The 14,929-nt window shown below is 45.8% G+C and overlaps 1 protein-coding gene across 2 annotated transcripts; it reads left to right on the top strand.

Annotated features, from left to right (window-relative positions):
- Window positions 1-6,202: 6,202 nt before the first annotated feature.
- PLA2G1B (phospholipase A2 group IB) lies at window positions 6,203-14,236 on the top strand. 2 transcript variants are annotated; one of them, XM_083717798.1, is made up of 4 exons: window positions 6,203-6,348; window positions 9,223-9,379; window positions 11,404-11,531; window positions 13,910-14,236. In XM_083717798.1, the coding sequence occupies exons 1-4, from the start codon at window positions 6,312-6,314 to the stop codon at window positions 14,029-14,031; spliced, it is 444 nt and encodes a 147-aa protein (XP_083573924.1). In that variant the 5' UTR covers window positions 6,203-6,311; the 3' UTR covers window positions 14,032-14,236. The 2 variants fall into 2 exon arrangements, with proteins under 2 accessions (XP_083573924.1, XP_083573925.1); XM_083717799.1 differs by lacking the exon at window positions 6,203-6,348 and adding an exon at window positions 7,552-7,673.
- The last annotated feature ends 693 nt before the right edge of the window (window positions 14,237-14,929 follow it).

Genomic DNA, 14,929 nt, shown 5'->3' with positions numbered 1-14,929 from the left:
TGGGTGAGAATTGCAATAAATCAATACCCTTTTGTTGCGGGGGGGGGGGGGGAGTTTAAATTTTCCTCTTCCGGGGCTGGGTCTGAAATCTGTTTAAACTTGAACCAAAGACCTTGTCTGAGCCTTTTCTTAAGATGCAGCCTGACACTTTTGCCCAGGGAAAATAAAACACAGCTTCATCTTAAGTCAAATAATAATAATAATTTTTTTAGCGCCTTTCCTCAAACTTAGCCCCTATGAGCAAGAGACAAATCCAGCCTTCCCCAACCTGGTGCCCTCCAGATGTTTTGGGCTGCATCAACCCTCAGCCAATACAACCACGGCATCTACTCGAGCACGCCCATGCTGGCTTGAGGCTGATGGCAAATTTCATCCAAAAGAAATGCAGAGAGCACCAGGTTGTGGAAGTCTGGACACACAACAACACCCAAAAACAGGATCTTTGCTTCCTCAAGACTGATGACTAGTGACCATTTTTCAAACAGCGTTGAAAGTAGCAGAAAAGAGTCAGTCTCATTTCCTGGGGGGCGGGTTCCTTTGTCCTGCTATAACAACTTCGGTCGAGCAGGTTTTTGAAATTATCAGAAGCCTGCAGTACCCGTTTGACCAGGATCAGTTTAAACTTCATGCAACCTGCATGGGCTGTTCAGAGTTGGGAGTCCAGCAACAAACAGTTGTCCCTTATCCCTGCACTCACTTCAGAGTGCATGTTTTAATGCTGTTTTATCGGGGGGGGGGGGACTCTATGGAGGATAAAGCTGTCAATGACTATTAGCTGCTGTGTTTTACCTCCACTGTTGGAAGCAGTGAATGCAGGTGAGCAGAGTTATTCTTGTGCTCAGGTTCTGCCTGCGTGCTTCCCCAAAGAGGCACCTGGATGGCCACTGTGAGGGCAGGAGGCTGGACCAGATGGGCCCCCTTTGGCGTGATCCAGCAGGGCTCTTCTTGTGTTCTTATGGAGCCTCCAGGTCCAGAGGCACTCTATCTAAATCCCTAGGTTCTTTGGGGCATTTGGCTCTACTGTGAGAACAAAGAGGCCACACTAGATGAGCCTTTGGGCCTGATCCATCTGCAGGGCTCTTCATACATTCTTATGCATATAGAAAACCAGTGCGCCGTGCTTTGTGATGTACCCCAGCCCTCCTTCACCTGCTGGTTTCATGTCACTAGGGGAGATTTCCTTAACTGGAACCTCCAAACCCAAGCGGCAGAAGCATTCACTTTGCATGCAGAGGTTCAGTCCTTGGCTAGGAGGGACTCTGCTGCCAGTGTGGACAGTACTGAGCTAGACGAACCTGACTTGGTATAAGGCAGCTACCTATGCTGCTATTTAACTCGGAACCATGAGGGCTAGCACCTTGTCAAAAGAAGGTCACTGGCAGAGCACTTTGCATGCAGAAGGTCCCAGGTTCTGTCCCCAGTGGCATCTCCGGGCAAGACTGGGAGAGACCCCTGCCTCAAACACTGGAGAGCCACTGCCAGTCAGTGTAGGGAATACTGAGGAGATGATTCTGTATAAGGCGGCCCCCCTGCATCCTGAAGTGGAACAGTCCAGGTGTGAAGCCTTTTGACTGCTCATCAGCGTCAGCCACCCCTTTCTGTTCTCTCTCTCTTTCTCTCTGCCTCATACCCCCTCCCTCTCTTTGGGGTGATGTCCTTGCTGCCTTGTCCTCAAACCCCAAATCCCCACCTGAAGCAGGTCATAAATATTGGGAGAGTTCTCTTTTTTTATTCTTTTTCTTCTTTTTTTGCGGGGCGGGGGGAGGGTGGAGAGGGAAGGAGCGGGGTGGGGTGGGATAACTTAGCGAATTAGTACTGGAAACACAAAGCAATAATTTTTGTTACTGAGACGAGTCTGTATGTCCTTTTTTTAAAAAAAGAAGAAGCGAAAGTGCAGCCGCGATTTATTGGGTTTATTTTTATTCTCGAGTCTTCAGCCTTGGGGGGCTGCAGAGGGGGTGGGGGGACACACACAGCCGTGCCTCCCCCCTCGGTACACGCGCTGAGCTGCTTCTCTGACCGCGTCCCTTACCTGCGGCGCCACCAAGACCCGGAGTTTGCATTGCGACTCTCTTGGCAACAGCCCAGGTGTCAGGGGGGTGGGAGGGCCTGTGATTTTGGGGGGGAGCTGCTGCTGCTGTGTCTGTTCTTTTTTTTTTTTAAGAGAAAAAAAATAAAGCTGTGGTTTTTATTAAGCCAGTTTTATTATACGTCAATGTTCTCTCTCCATACCTGTAACCCCTTTTTCCAGATTTTCAGTTTTAAATTCCTAATAAATTATTTGAAAACGGCTTTCGGCTTTGTTGGTGTGGTTTGGAAGTGGGCGAACGCTGCCATGGAAGTGTGCAGAGTTTGCATCTAGAAATCTCCCTGCAGGGAGAACGGGCTGTTGGGGTGTGGCTCAGTGGCAAAACATCTCCTCTGCATACAGAAAGTTCCCAGTTTGATCCCCAACATCTCCAGGTAAACTCCTGCTTGAAATTCCGGAGAGCTGCTGCCAGTCAATGTAAGATCAATAGGCCAGTGGCCTACCTCAGCTTAGGGCAGCTTCCTGTGTTCTTGTTTGGAAAGGGCCATCGTTCAGTGGCAGAGTGCCTGCAGAAGGTCCCTGCTCCAATCTGACACCTCCAGGTAGAGCTGGGAATGGATCTGAAACCTGGGAAAGCTGCTGCCAGCCAGTGTTGACATCACTGAACTAGACGAACCAACGATCTAATTCAGTGTAAAGCATGTTCCACTTTGTTCCTGAGCTTCTAGAAACCTATAAAGGATGAGGGGAAGGGCTGTGACTCGGACACAGAGCACCTGCCTTGCATGCAGAATGCTCCAAGTTAAGTCCCCGGCAGCACCTTCAATGTCCCCTGTCTGAAGCCCTGGAGACCCACTGCCAGCCAGTGTAGGCAGCACTAAGCTAGATGGATCAGTGATCTGACAGGTAACAGGCAGCCTCGTTAAGTTCCTGTGTTACGGTGTGGTGGCAATGGTCCAATGACATTTGATATTTTCTACCTGAGACTCCAAAATTTGAAGAAAGCCAAGAAGCAGAAGAATCAGTCACAAAGTGGGAACTTGTGGGCCTCCGTTATCCCTGACCACTGGCCATGCTGGCTGGAGCTGATGGAAGTTGGGAGGGCTGCGGTTTCCCAACTCCCGGGGCAGATCATGGCCTCCATCTTTGATGACCAGCATATTTCAAAGCAGAAACACTGTATTAAAAGGCAAAACCCCACTTATCCTCACAACAACCCTGTGGAGATGAGAGTGACTGGCTCCCAAGGTCACCCAGTGATTTTGTAGGGTGGGGGGGTGGTGGTTATTGGTTGCTTTTTGTTTTGTTACACATTTTCTGTCCTCATTTTGTATTTTTATGTCATGAACTGCCCTGTGATCTTCGGTTGGAGGGTGGTGCATCAATTTAATACAGCGGTACCTCAGGTTACACACGCTTTAGGTTACAGGCACTTCAGGTTACAGACTCCGCTAACCCAGAAATAGTACCTCGGGTTAAGAACTTTGCTTCAGGATGAGAACAGAAATTGTGCTCCAGCGGCGCTTTAGCAGCTGGAGACCCCATTAGCTAAAGTGGTGCTTCAGGTTAAGAACAGTTTCAGGTTAAGAATGGACCTCCGGAACGAATTAAGTACGTAACCCAAGGTACCACTGTAAATGAAAATATTCCGCCTGCACAAGCCCCATTGAAATCAATAGGCGTGCATTTCAGCCTCCTCACAACAAACCCTTGAGCTAGCCTGCTCCTTTGCAAGTGCTGCTCTCCCAGGGCTTGGGGTCTGTAGATGGACTGGAACTGGATTGCCGCCAGTGTCCTGTTACGTCTTGGAAATCTGGACAGCCGCCAATGTCCTGAGAGCAGGCCCTCCTGGCCACTCGAGCTGATGTGCTGTTTAGTACTGGGAAACGAGGACATTCTTGGAACTGAGGAATAGCCACGTGGTGGGTCTGCTGTTGACCCTAAGCTAGAGTGAGTTGCCCAATCGGAGGCGTTTTTAAAACAGCCGTTTCTCCTTCCCTTCTAGCCTGGCACAGCAGTAATGGCGGGGGGGGGGGCACCTGTTGATTTTCGCACAATCAATTTATGAATTATTTCCATTTGCACAGGTGTCATTAGCCAGCAGAATGCAGCTTAAGTGCTGCGGGGTGTGTGTGTGTGTGTGTGTGTGTGTGTGTGTGTGTGTGTGTGTGTAGTGCTTGCAAAGCACCCAAGCCATCTTGGGTTTGCTTTTGTCGAGCCAAGGCCAACAAGAGCCAGCGTGGAATAGTGGTTAGAGTGCTGATCTAGGCCCTGGGAGAGACCAGGGCTCGGATCCTGACTTGGTCATCAATCTCACTGGGTGACCTTGCATCAGGCAGTCACAAACTCAAAAACCCACCCTACCTCACAGGGTTGTTTTGAGAATATCATTTCTTAAGTGGCATGAATGGAAAAGTTCAAGAGGCCCCAAAGGTTTGTGGTAGAGTACATTTCTATCCATTCATTCATTCTGAAGGAGTCCAGCGTGGCAAACACAGCCAAAGTAAAACATTTTTTTTTTTTAAAAAAAAGAGCATTCTTAAAACATTCTAAAAACCAGTTTAAAACACCTCATTCCATATGATCTCAAGAGTTTCCAGAAACAGTGCATATCAGCCATCAAATGCCTGGGCAAAAAGATGTTTTCATATCCGTCCTGAATGTCAGTAATGAGACAGGCATGCAGACCTCACCAAAGAGGGCATTCCAGAACCGGGGAAGCACCACCGAAAAGGCCCCGTCACAGGTCAGTGCCAACTGGGCAGCCCCTCGTGGCATCAAGGCCTTGCTTTTTGATTGTAGGTTCCAAGACGGTGGTTTATGGTTGAACATGTGTACCCACTTGTAATGAGGCCTTGGAGAGACTGAACAGACCATCCTTCTCTAGCCACCCAGAGTGATTAGGGCAACCCAGTCAGATGGGCAGGGTACAAATAATAAAATGATGATGATGATGATGATTGCCTGACACCATCAGTGCCTTCCATCAGTTGGGAGGGCTCTCTTGTTCAATCCTGGTGCCTTCACTTAGGTTAGGAAACATCCTTCGATCACTCGGTGCTGACAGAATTAGCTAGCCTTTCTCCAGCCTGGTGCCCTCTACAGGTTTCGCACTATTAACTCCCAGCAGCCCCAGGAGGATTTGACTCTCCTGGCCTGGGTCTGATGGGAGTTGTAGTCCAAAACAACAGGGGAGTCTGGCAGGGGCAACCTGGCCCTTATAGTTCTAAAACAGACAGCCTGGGGCAGGAGGAATTTGGGATTTGCTTTGCCCGTTGCCCGGGAATCCTAATTTAAGCTGTTTTGCATCCAGCAACTGTTCTCCTTTGCTATTCCTTCCAGGATTAGTCCTGGCAACAAAAACTGGCTATGTGGGTTGAGTCCCAGCTTGAATCGAGTGGTGAATAGAATAGAATAGAATAGAATAGAATAGAATAGAATAGAATAGAATAGAATAGAATTTATTATTTATACCCCGCCCATCTGGCTGGGTTTCCCCAGCCACTCTGGGCAGCTTCCAACAAAGCATTAAAATACAGTAGTCTGTCAAACATTAAAAGCTTGTCTAAACAGGGCTGCCTTCAGATGTCTTCTAAAAATCTGGTAGTAGTTCTCTTTGACATTTGGTGGGAGGGCGTTCCACAGAGTGGGGGCCACTACCGAGAAGGCCCTCTGCCTGGTTCCCTGTAACTTGGCTTCTTGCAGTGAGGGAACCGCCAAAAGGCCCTTGGAGCAGGGCCTCAGTGTCCGGGCTGAACGATGGGGGTGGAGACGCTCCTTCAGGTATACTGGGCCACGGCCGTTTAGGGCTTTAAAGATCAGCACCAACACTTTGAACTGTGCTCGGAAACGTACTGGGAGCCAATGTAGGCCTTTCAAGACTGGTGTTATGTGGTCTCAGTGGCCGCTCCCAGTCACCAGTCTAGCTGCCGCATTCTGGACTAGTTGTAGTTTCCGGGTCACCTTCAAAATTAGCCCCATGTAGAGCGCAGGGTGGTGGAAAGACCACCAGGGTTATGTTTTTAAAAGGGTGTTTTTGAAATGAGATTCCTCTCTAGTGAAGGTTAAGCTGTGTATTGGAAAGGGGAATGGCTGCTTTTCCACTGGCCTTGCTTGACACTCAAGCCACCACCCCCACCCCGGTCAACCTCTAACAGAAGAAGGATGCTTATAGAAAGGTAAACAGGGCACTCTTATCTCGGATCCAGGTGCCAAGGGGAGGGCAGGGTATAAAGATGCAGGGAAGTGAAGGACGGCCACTAGGACTTGGACACCTGACGAAATGAACCTCACCCTCCTCCTAGTTCTCCTGGCATCAGGTGAGTTGCAACCCAGTGAAGTTGCGAATTCCTTGCTTTGCAGATGCATTCTGATCGGCCTGGAAAGGTGGTGTTTTTAGGGTGCTTTTTTGCTATTTGAGTGGTGCAATAAACCTGTGGATTTAGAGGAAACCATCTGTATATCTGATTCAGACAATGGGTACCTTTAAAAAGCAAAAAAAAAAAAAAGTCTTCTGGGTGGCTCCTTCCTCCTTCCACTTTAGAAGTCCCCATTTTTTGCAATTGAAATATTGCAATCACAACTATTTGGAGTGTAAACAGCTGTGTGTGACCTAATCTCTGTAATATTGCACGAGCCCTTTCATGGGGGAACTTTCTAAAAATGTTTTTGAGGTGGTCTGGAAGACAGTTTTCTTGCTTTTCTTTGAAATCATTGGATACAATTTACCCTGAGCAAGAGTTTTATAATATTTAAAGCACCCTGGCCTATGAATGGTGTTCTGTGTACCTCTTGAAGCATGGGTGCATCCAGGATTTATGTTTTGGGGTGGGGCAGGACTTTTGTTGGGGGTGCAGAACTGAGCTATCTGCGATTGGTCAGTTAGTTATTTTTATTGTTTTACTTGTTTTAGGGGCACAGCTGCACTCCATGTACCCACCCCTCTGCTACACCCATGCTCTAAAGTCTTCTCTCTTGTTCCAGCATTGCATGCCTTCCCTTCTTTTTTTTTGTTTTTAAAATGATATTTATTCAGAATTTCAGAATTTCAAAGATACAAAAAAAGTAAAAAGAGCAAAAAAAGAAGAAAAAAATACATAAAAAGCAATACAACACCACCACAACAACAACAAAAAAAGAAAAATACAAATCCCATATTACATCTTTCATTTGCTTATTTCCTTGACCTCCTCACACCTCCCTTTTTGTATTCTAACTTAATTAGTTATTTCAGCAAATTCTTTCCATCTTTCTCAATTTTTATTTGAATAATTTATCTTGACAGTCTAGCCTATTAGTTAACTCAGCAAATCCTTTCCATCTTTCACCATATTCTGTTATTCAATTTACCTTAATTTATTTAACCTTATCTTACCATAAAATACCTTAAGGTTTAAAATTTAAAACATATTTATACATAACTCCTTATATCCTTTCTACTAAAACCAGATAATTTCATTCCAACATTTTCCCTAATATTCATTAGTTTTACACTAATTCCCAAAATAAATTTTTTTCCTCCCCTTCTTGCTTGGCCAGCTGGGAAGCACAACTCTAACCTGGTAATTCCCAGACTTGCATGCTGGGGGCAGTTGAAGCAAAGTGATGCGTTAAATCTGCCAAAGAGCTCCTAGAAGCCCAAACTGTAAGCCACATCTCTGCATGAGTTCCTGCTCCAGCCCTCTCTCTTTCCAGTGAGTCTCTACCTTGAGCAGGCTTCCTCAACCTCGGCCCTCCAGATGTTTTGAGACCACAATTCCCATCATCCCTGACCACTGGTCCTGCTAGCTAGGGATCATGGGAGTTGTAGGCCAAAAACATCTGGAGGGCCAAGGTTGAGGAAGCCTGCTCTTTGGCATGGCTGGGCCATTCCATTGCTCCTGCTGCACAAACTCAGCAGAGTCCTGTGCTTTTCTTTTCTTTTTTTAAAAGATATTTATTGAAATTTTCCAAGAAAAAAGAAAGGAGAAAAAGAAAAGATACAAAAAAAAGAAAAAAGAAAAAAAAGAAAAAAAGATTTTTTTTAAAATAGAAAAAACAGTCAATTACAAACCTTATTTTCAATAACTTATTTCCATGACTTCCCCACGCCTCCCCTTCTTGCATTCCAATTCCAATTTTTGTTCCACAAGTTCTTATCCCTAATTTTTTAACCTTATTATATTTAGTTCATTATTGTATTTCGTTCATTTTATATAACCAATTTTGACTTATAAGCATCAATCTTAAAATCTTTTTCTAAGGTCGACCTCAATTCTCTTCCACGAATTCCCCAATTTTTATACTGATAACAAACTCTTTGGATTCCCAATCCTCACCCCCCCCCCTTTCCCGGTTTTGATCCCCAACAAATGTTCATCAATCCAACTGCTATCAGCCTGGAGATCTCACGTCCGAGGCCCTTCATTCTCTCTCAGTTCCTCTCTGCCAGTTTTTTTGGTAGTCCTTTTCCAAGGAGTATGCCTGTCACAACTCTGCATGTTCATTGCAACCCTGCATGCCCAGGGTTCAGGCAGAAATATTTAGTTTGTTTCCGGCATTGTTCATGGCTTGGACAGCTCAGTCAGTAGAGCATAAGACCCTTAGCTTCAAGGTGGTGAGTTCAAGCCATTGGAACAATAAATGCATTTTAAAGAGCAAAGGAACTGAAATAAATAGACTTTAAAGAGCAAAGGAACTGAAATGCGATAATGTGTAAAAAGTGCAGGGGTAAGGAAGGAAATAATAAAAGAATCAATTGAACAATGATTAAATTATAACAACACAAGACGGAATAAGTTAAAAAAAATTGAGATCACACATGGGTGAAGGGGAACGGGGGTATAGGGGAATTTGAAATATTATTTATAATATAAAAGCTTTAACATAAAATTTCTAACTGTGTTGTATTTGTATACAGCAAAGAGAAGTTTAGAGTAATTAGGTATACTTTAATTTAGTTAATTATGTAATGTTAGAAAATGAATATGGATGTTGAATTTGATGTTTGTAATTTTTCTTTTTTCGGTTTTGGAAATAAACAAAAAACAAAAAAGGAACTGAAATGCAAACTTAAACATACAGCCATTATAGAGGTGGGAAACTACCTAAATCCAAAGAAAGATACGTACACACAGGAGCTTTCGAAAGGCTCTCTGAGCATGCACCATCCTCTGAGAAGTTTTTGTGTGAATGTGTATCGCTTTGTTTCCTAGTGGGCACTGCCCATGCTTCTGTCCTCCGGAACCTGTGGCAATTCCGTAACATGATCAAATGCACCATGCCATCCAGTGACCCCCTCAGGGATTACAACAACTACGGCTGCTACTGTGGTTTGGGGGGCAGCGGGACGCCAATTGATGCCCTGGACACGTAAGCAGCCATCTTTCTTAAAGCACTCAAACCCTCTGCTCACCATTGTGTATTCTCATTGTGTTTTTGAGATGAGGTAGGTCCCGCTGGAGCAAATGTCCCCAACTGTCTGGCTTCCAAATGTTTTGGACTACAACTCCCATCAGGCCTGGCCAGCATAGCATGATGAGAGTTGTAGTCAAAGCACATGAAAAGCATTCGGTCGTATGATAGCATGAGTCAGGGTTGGAGAACCTGGCCCCCGCAGCCCCCTCTCTCTGGCCCCTGCGACTCTCTTCCAGGCCAGGTCCCTCGACAGGCCTACTTCATAACCTCCTTGTGTTTATTTGGCTTCCCTGGAGTGTTTCCATGAACTCATAGGTTTGTGGGGTGTGTGGGAGCTAGCCTATGGTGGAATCTAGACACATATTAAAAACGCTTTGAAAATGCTTTTTCTAAAAAAAGTTTTGAAAAATATATTGAATTTGCCATAGCTCTCCATCACCATCTAGTGTCACATTTGTATAATGCACAACATGCTTAAAATGTATTATTTGCAGCTGTATAACTGAGTCCAATGTTTTTTTTCCCCTCACCCCCCCCCACCCACTGCAGTTATAGTCCAGCAACATCCAGAGTGCCAATGGTTCTCTGTGCTGGTTCACTTCTGCCCAGCCTACCCCACAAGGCTGTTGTGAGGCTGAAATAGAAAGACAAGGGAAGGATGTCTTCACACAGCCCAGGTCATGGAATTTGCTGCCACAAGTAGTGCCCTCTACCTTTGACTCTTGTTCACGAGGTAGTGATTAGTCATGTCAGCTACCCATAGGCGCCGACTCCATGGGGCCTGAGGGGGCCCGAGCCCCCTCAAAAATTCGTTTGGGGGGGGGGCTCTGCCCCCCCAATAATTTAAGAAAATTATTAGTTATATTATGCTTTGTAAAATCACAAAATTATGTTGGTATTTTTTATTTTCCTTGTTTGACGATAGTTACCCTTTAAAATACATTCAGTAATGAGTTAAAACAAAGCCACTCCCGATCTAGAGAGGGGGTGGGGTTGCAGGCTCTCGACCCATCAACAATCTCGCGTTGCTGGCGTCAGCCCCACGAGAAGCGGGGATTCCCCCTAGCTCATTAATATTCACCGCCCACGGTGGCAGCCAATCGGCTGCCACAAAGGGCGGGCCCTCACAGGTTCACTTAAGGTCGGGGCAGCCCGGGGCTCGCCCCTTTCGTTCCCCCAGCAGCAGCGGTTTGGAGGTCTTGGGCCCCCCCAATATTTTTTATAAGTCGGCGCCCCTGCAGCTACCTGGTTCGGAGAGAGTACTTCCCTGGGTTGGACGAAGCTGCTTCTTGCTTGTGGGGCTCCTGGAACCATCTGGCTGACACTGTGGGAGGACAGATCCTGGAGTAGATGGACCTTTGGCCTTAATCCAAGATGGCTGCTCTTAAATTCTTTCGAGAGATAAGAATGGAACACCTCCAGTCAGGGGCAGTCTACCTCTAAATTCCAGATGCTGAGGAGGCTGGTTGCCATCATATCTTGCTTGCAGCATTTTCTGGGAAGAACCTGCCTTGCCACTCACTCGCTTAAAAAAATTAATAAAAAAAATTGATGCTCTTCAGGTTTCTACATTTCACTAATTCTACAACCATTTTAATGTTTCAAAACTTTACTTCCTTCCCCCTCTTTCTGCGGTTTTTAAAATTTGTTTTTAATATCTTCTGCCTATCTGAAATTAACTTAATTTGCTCGTTTATTTATCTGCTTCAAATATATACACTTATAAAACTGCAAGTGATTACAATAATCCTGCCAATGTTCTTATCTGTTTACAATTTATCTGTAAATATTCAGCAAACCATTTCCATTCTTTTATAAAAAGTCTGTTGTCTTGACTTCTTATTCTTCCGGATGCCTTGCCACTCTCTGGATTAGGTAGAGAGCTTGGTCTCTTCCAGCAAGAAAGCTTTCTGAATTTGTGTCAGGCGCCCGAAGAACTGTTCTGAATCTTTCTCTTTTTCCTTTTGCTTCCTGAGCAGCTGCTGCCAAATCCACGACAACTGCTATTCCGCAGCCAAGAAGCACCCGGACTGCACTTTCATCCTGGACAATCCTTACACAAAGACCTACTCCTACACCTGCTCTGGCACCGAAATCACCTGTACAGGTAAATGCACTTCATATGCCACGCTTAACAGAGGCTCTGGCACAGTTGATAATGCACACACTTTCTTCCCCACAAGTGGAACAGACTCTCCTTCACTTGAGGTTTTGAAACACAGCTTGGATGGCCACTTCTCAGGGATTCTTCAGATACAATTCCTGCATTGTTGGAGGGTTGGAATAGAAGACCCCTGGGGTCCCTTCTACCAACTCTACAATTCTATGATTCTATAACCTTGGATCTGGTCCCAGGCTTGAAAGGGCACCTTTCCCCAAGCTGGTGCCCTCGACACATGGCTGAACTACAACTCCCATCATGCCTGCTCTGGCTGATGGGAGTTGGAATCCAGCAACACCTGAAAGGCCCGTTTCCTAATGCCTGGTATAGTTAAAAGGTTTATGCCAAGGCTTCTCAAACTTGGGTCTCCAGCTGCTTATGGACTACAATTCCCATCATCCCTGGCCACTGGTCCCGCTAGCCAGGGATGATGGGAGTTGTAGTCCAAAAAAAAACAGCTGGAGACCCAAGTTTGGAAAACTGGTTTATTCCTATGATTACAAATCAGATGTGGTCGGAAAATATATGAGGACGATACAGAGACACTGGCGTGCAAGCATTTAGGTCAACTGGATCTGCCTTACAAAGGGAGTGAGCGAATGAGGGCAATTTCAGGCTGAAGGGTTTGTGTGGATTAGTGGAACCACTGTTGAAGATCCAGGACACCTAAAAGGAAGCAGCTGTTCATGCAACACATAACTAATCTATGGAATGCCCTCCTGCAGGAGACATAACAGCCACCAACCTAGACAGCTTTAAAACATGCAAATTCATGGAGGAGGCTATAAATGGCTATTAGCTCTATTGGCTATGCTCTGCCTTCACAGTTAGAAACAGTGATGCTTCTGGCCACCTTGAGAGCAGGATAGTGGACCAGATGGGCCATTGGTTTGATTCAGTAGGCTTTTCTTAAGTTCTCGTTCATTCATTCATTCATTCAATTTATATTCTGCACTTCCTCCCAAAGGAGCAAACACATCCATCCATTCTTTCTCCCAAACAATACGATACAATAATCTTAGAATCATAGAATCATAGAGTTGGAAGAGACCACAAGGGCCATCGAGTCCAACCCCCTGCCAAGCAGGAAACACCATCAGAGCACTCCTGACATATGGTTGTCAAGCCTCTGCTTAAAGACCTCCATAGAATCTTTATTGTCATTGTCCAATGCAGAACAACAAAATTGAAAAAATCTACATCAGGCATTCAAAAACCAACAAGCCTGCTATCCCAGCCTGGTTAGCCCCCTAAAAACTCTGATACCCCATAATTAAATACAATATACTCCCATAGAGACTACCTTACACTGCTTTTAAAACCAAAATCGTATTTGAATAGAAACTGTTTCTCAGGCGGCTAGTCCTAGTCTTTATATCCCTGTACCTTCTTCCAGGAGGCAGAAGCTGAAAGAGATCATTTCTGGGGTGCGCACTATCCTGCAGCTTTCTTATGATACCTGGAAGCGTAGATTTGATCCAAGGTGGGAAGAGTGCACCCAGTTATTCTCTCTGCAGTCTTTACAACCCTGGACAGCATTGTTTTTCCCCAGACCATGCAGCTCTCAAACCACACAGACCATAAGTTAATACACTCTCAACAGTTCAATGGTAAAATGCCATCAACAGGTCCTTTGAGAGATTATTTTTCCGGAGGATTCTCAGAAAATATAACCTGGGCGTAGCCAGGATTTATTTTAAGGGGGAACGATGCAATTGGTCATTTAAGTATTTTTATTTATTTGATGGGGGGGCAGCTGCTCCCTCTGCCCCCTGCTGGCTACGCCCATGCTTCCAAACATTCTAAAAACAGTTTAAAACATTTTCTCATCCAGTGATCTCTCGGTTGCCAGGAGCAGTATTCTTCAACCACTCAACGCACTTAGGGGAACAGGAATGTTTTTAAATTCCCCTTGAAAGTCAGTAACGAGGGAGGCAGGTGCATCCTCACCAGAGGGAGGGCATTCCACAAACATGGAGTCACCACCGAAAAGGGCCTGTCGGGGGGAGGGGGGTCAGCAACCCCTCATGGCAGAGGCACCGCCACCGAGACCTCACCTGCTGATGGTTGTTATTGGGGAAGGGACTTGTTTGGTTAACTTGCGTCCCAAGCCACTTACGACGTTATATGCTCGTGCTACCACTTTGAATCAAACTCAGAAGTCCACTGGTAACCGACTTAAACTCTGGCAGTTTCAAAGGTATTTGGGAACTGCGTCCCCAGGAGGTCGTGGGCAGTATTTACTTTCCTAAAAGGGAGAGGGTGGGTTACCTGGGCTCAAGCGCACCTGAACTCCTGAACTCTCCCAAATCTTCTTTCTCCAGAAAAGAATAACGAGTGTGAGGCTTTCATCTGTAATTGTGACCGCAGCGCTGCCATCTGTTTTGCGGGGGTTCCGTACAACAAGGATTACAAAAACCTGGATACCAGCAAATTCTGCAAGTGATGTTTGAGGCAACCCAGTTCAAAAGGCAGGGGAGCTATCGGAGACCCGGCTTAAAAGAAATCTTCGTGCTGAGTTTGTTTGCTGCCGCAAATTTAGGAGGATTGTTTCGTGTGATTTTTTTATGAAGGTGTGCTGGTGGATGGGTGATTCCCTGAACTCCTTTAAATGTGCAAATAATAAATGAATGAATGAACAAACAAACAAACTGGGGCAGGGTGTATGTGCTTGTGAATGGAGTCTTCTACCACAAGGGGGCTCCTGCCTCCACCCTGAGTAATAAAATAATTCCATGCTAGGGGTTATCCTTAGGAAAGGAATTGAAAATGAAACTGCTGTTATAAAAGGGTTGTCGTACAAATCTATGTTGCAGCTGCAGTTCTGGGTGCCTTGCCTCAAAAAGGATATCGTAGAGTTGGAAAAGGTTTAGAAAAAGGAAATGCAAGTGATGAAGGGGATCGGCTGCCCTGTGAAGAAAAGCTGTAGCATTTGGGGCTTATAGACTCATAGGTAAAGGTACCCCGACCGTTAGGTCCAGTCGCGGAAGACTCTGTCTGGGGTTGCAGTGCTCATCTCACTCTGTAGGCCAAGGGAGCCAGCCTTTGTCCGCAGACAGCTTCCGGGTCATGTGGCCAGCATGACTAAGCTGCTTCTGGCGAACCAGAGCAGCACATGGAAACACCGTTTACCTTCCCGCCAGAGTGGTACCTATTTATCTGCTTGCACTGGTGTGCTTTCGAACAGCTAGGTTGGCAGGAGCAGGGACCAAGAAACAGGCACTCACCCAGCTGTGGGGATTTGAACTGCCGACCTTCTGGTTGGAAAGCCCTAGGCTCTGTGGTTTAGACCACAGCGCCACCCGCATCCCTTTAGACTCATAGAATTGCTTTAAAAGAGGATT

Source organism: Podarcis gaigeae (genome assembly GCF_964106915.1).
Source record: "Podarcis gaigeae genome assembly, chromosome: 16".
NCBI classification, from domain to species: Eukaryota; Metazoa; Chordata; class Lepidosauria; order Squamata; family Lacertidae; genus Podarcis; species Podarcis gaigeae.
This window is presented reverse-complemented; position numbering and strand designations above follow the sequence as displayed.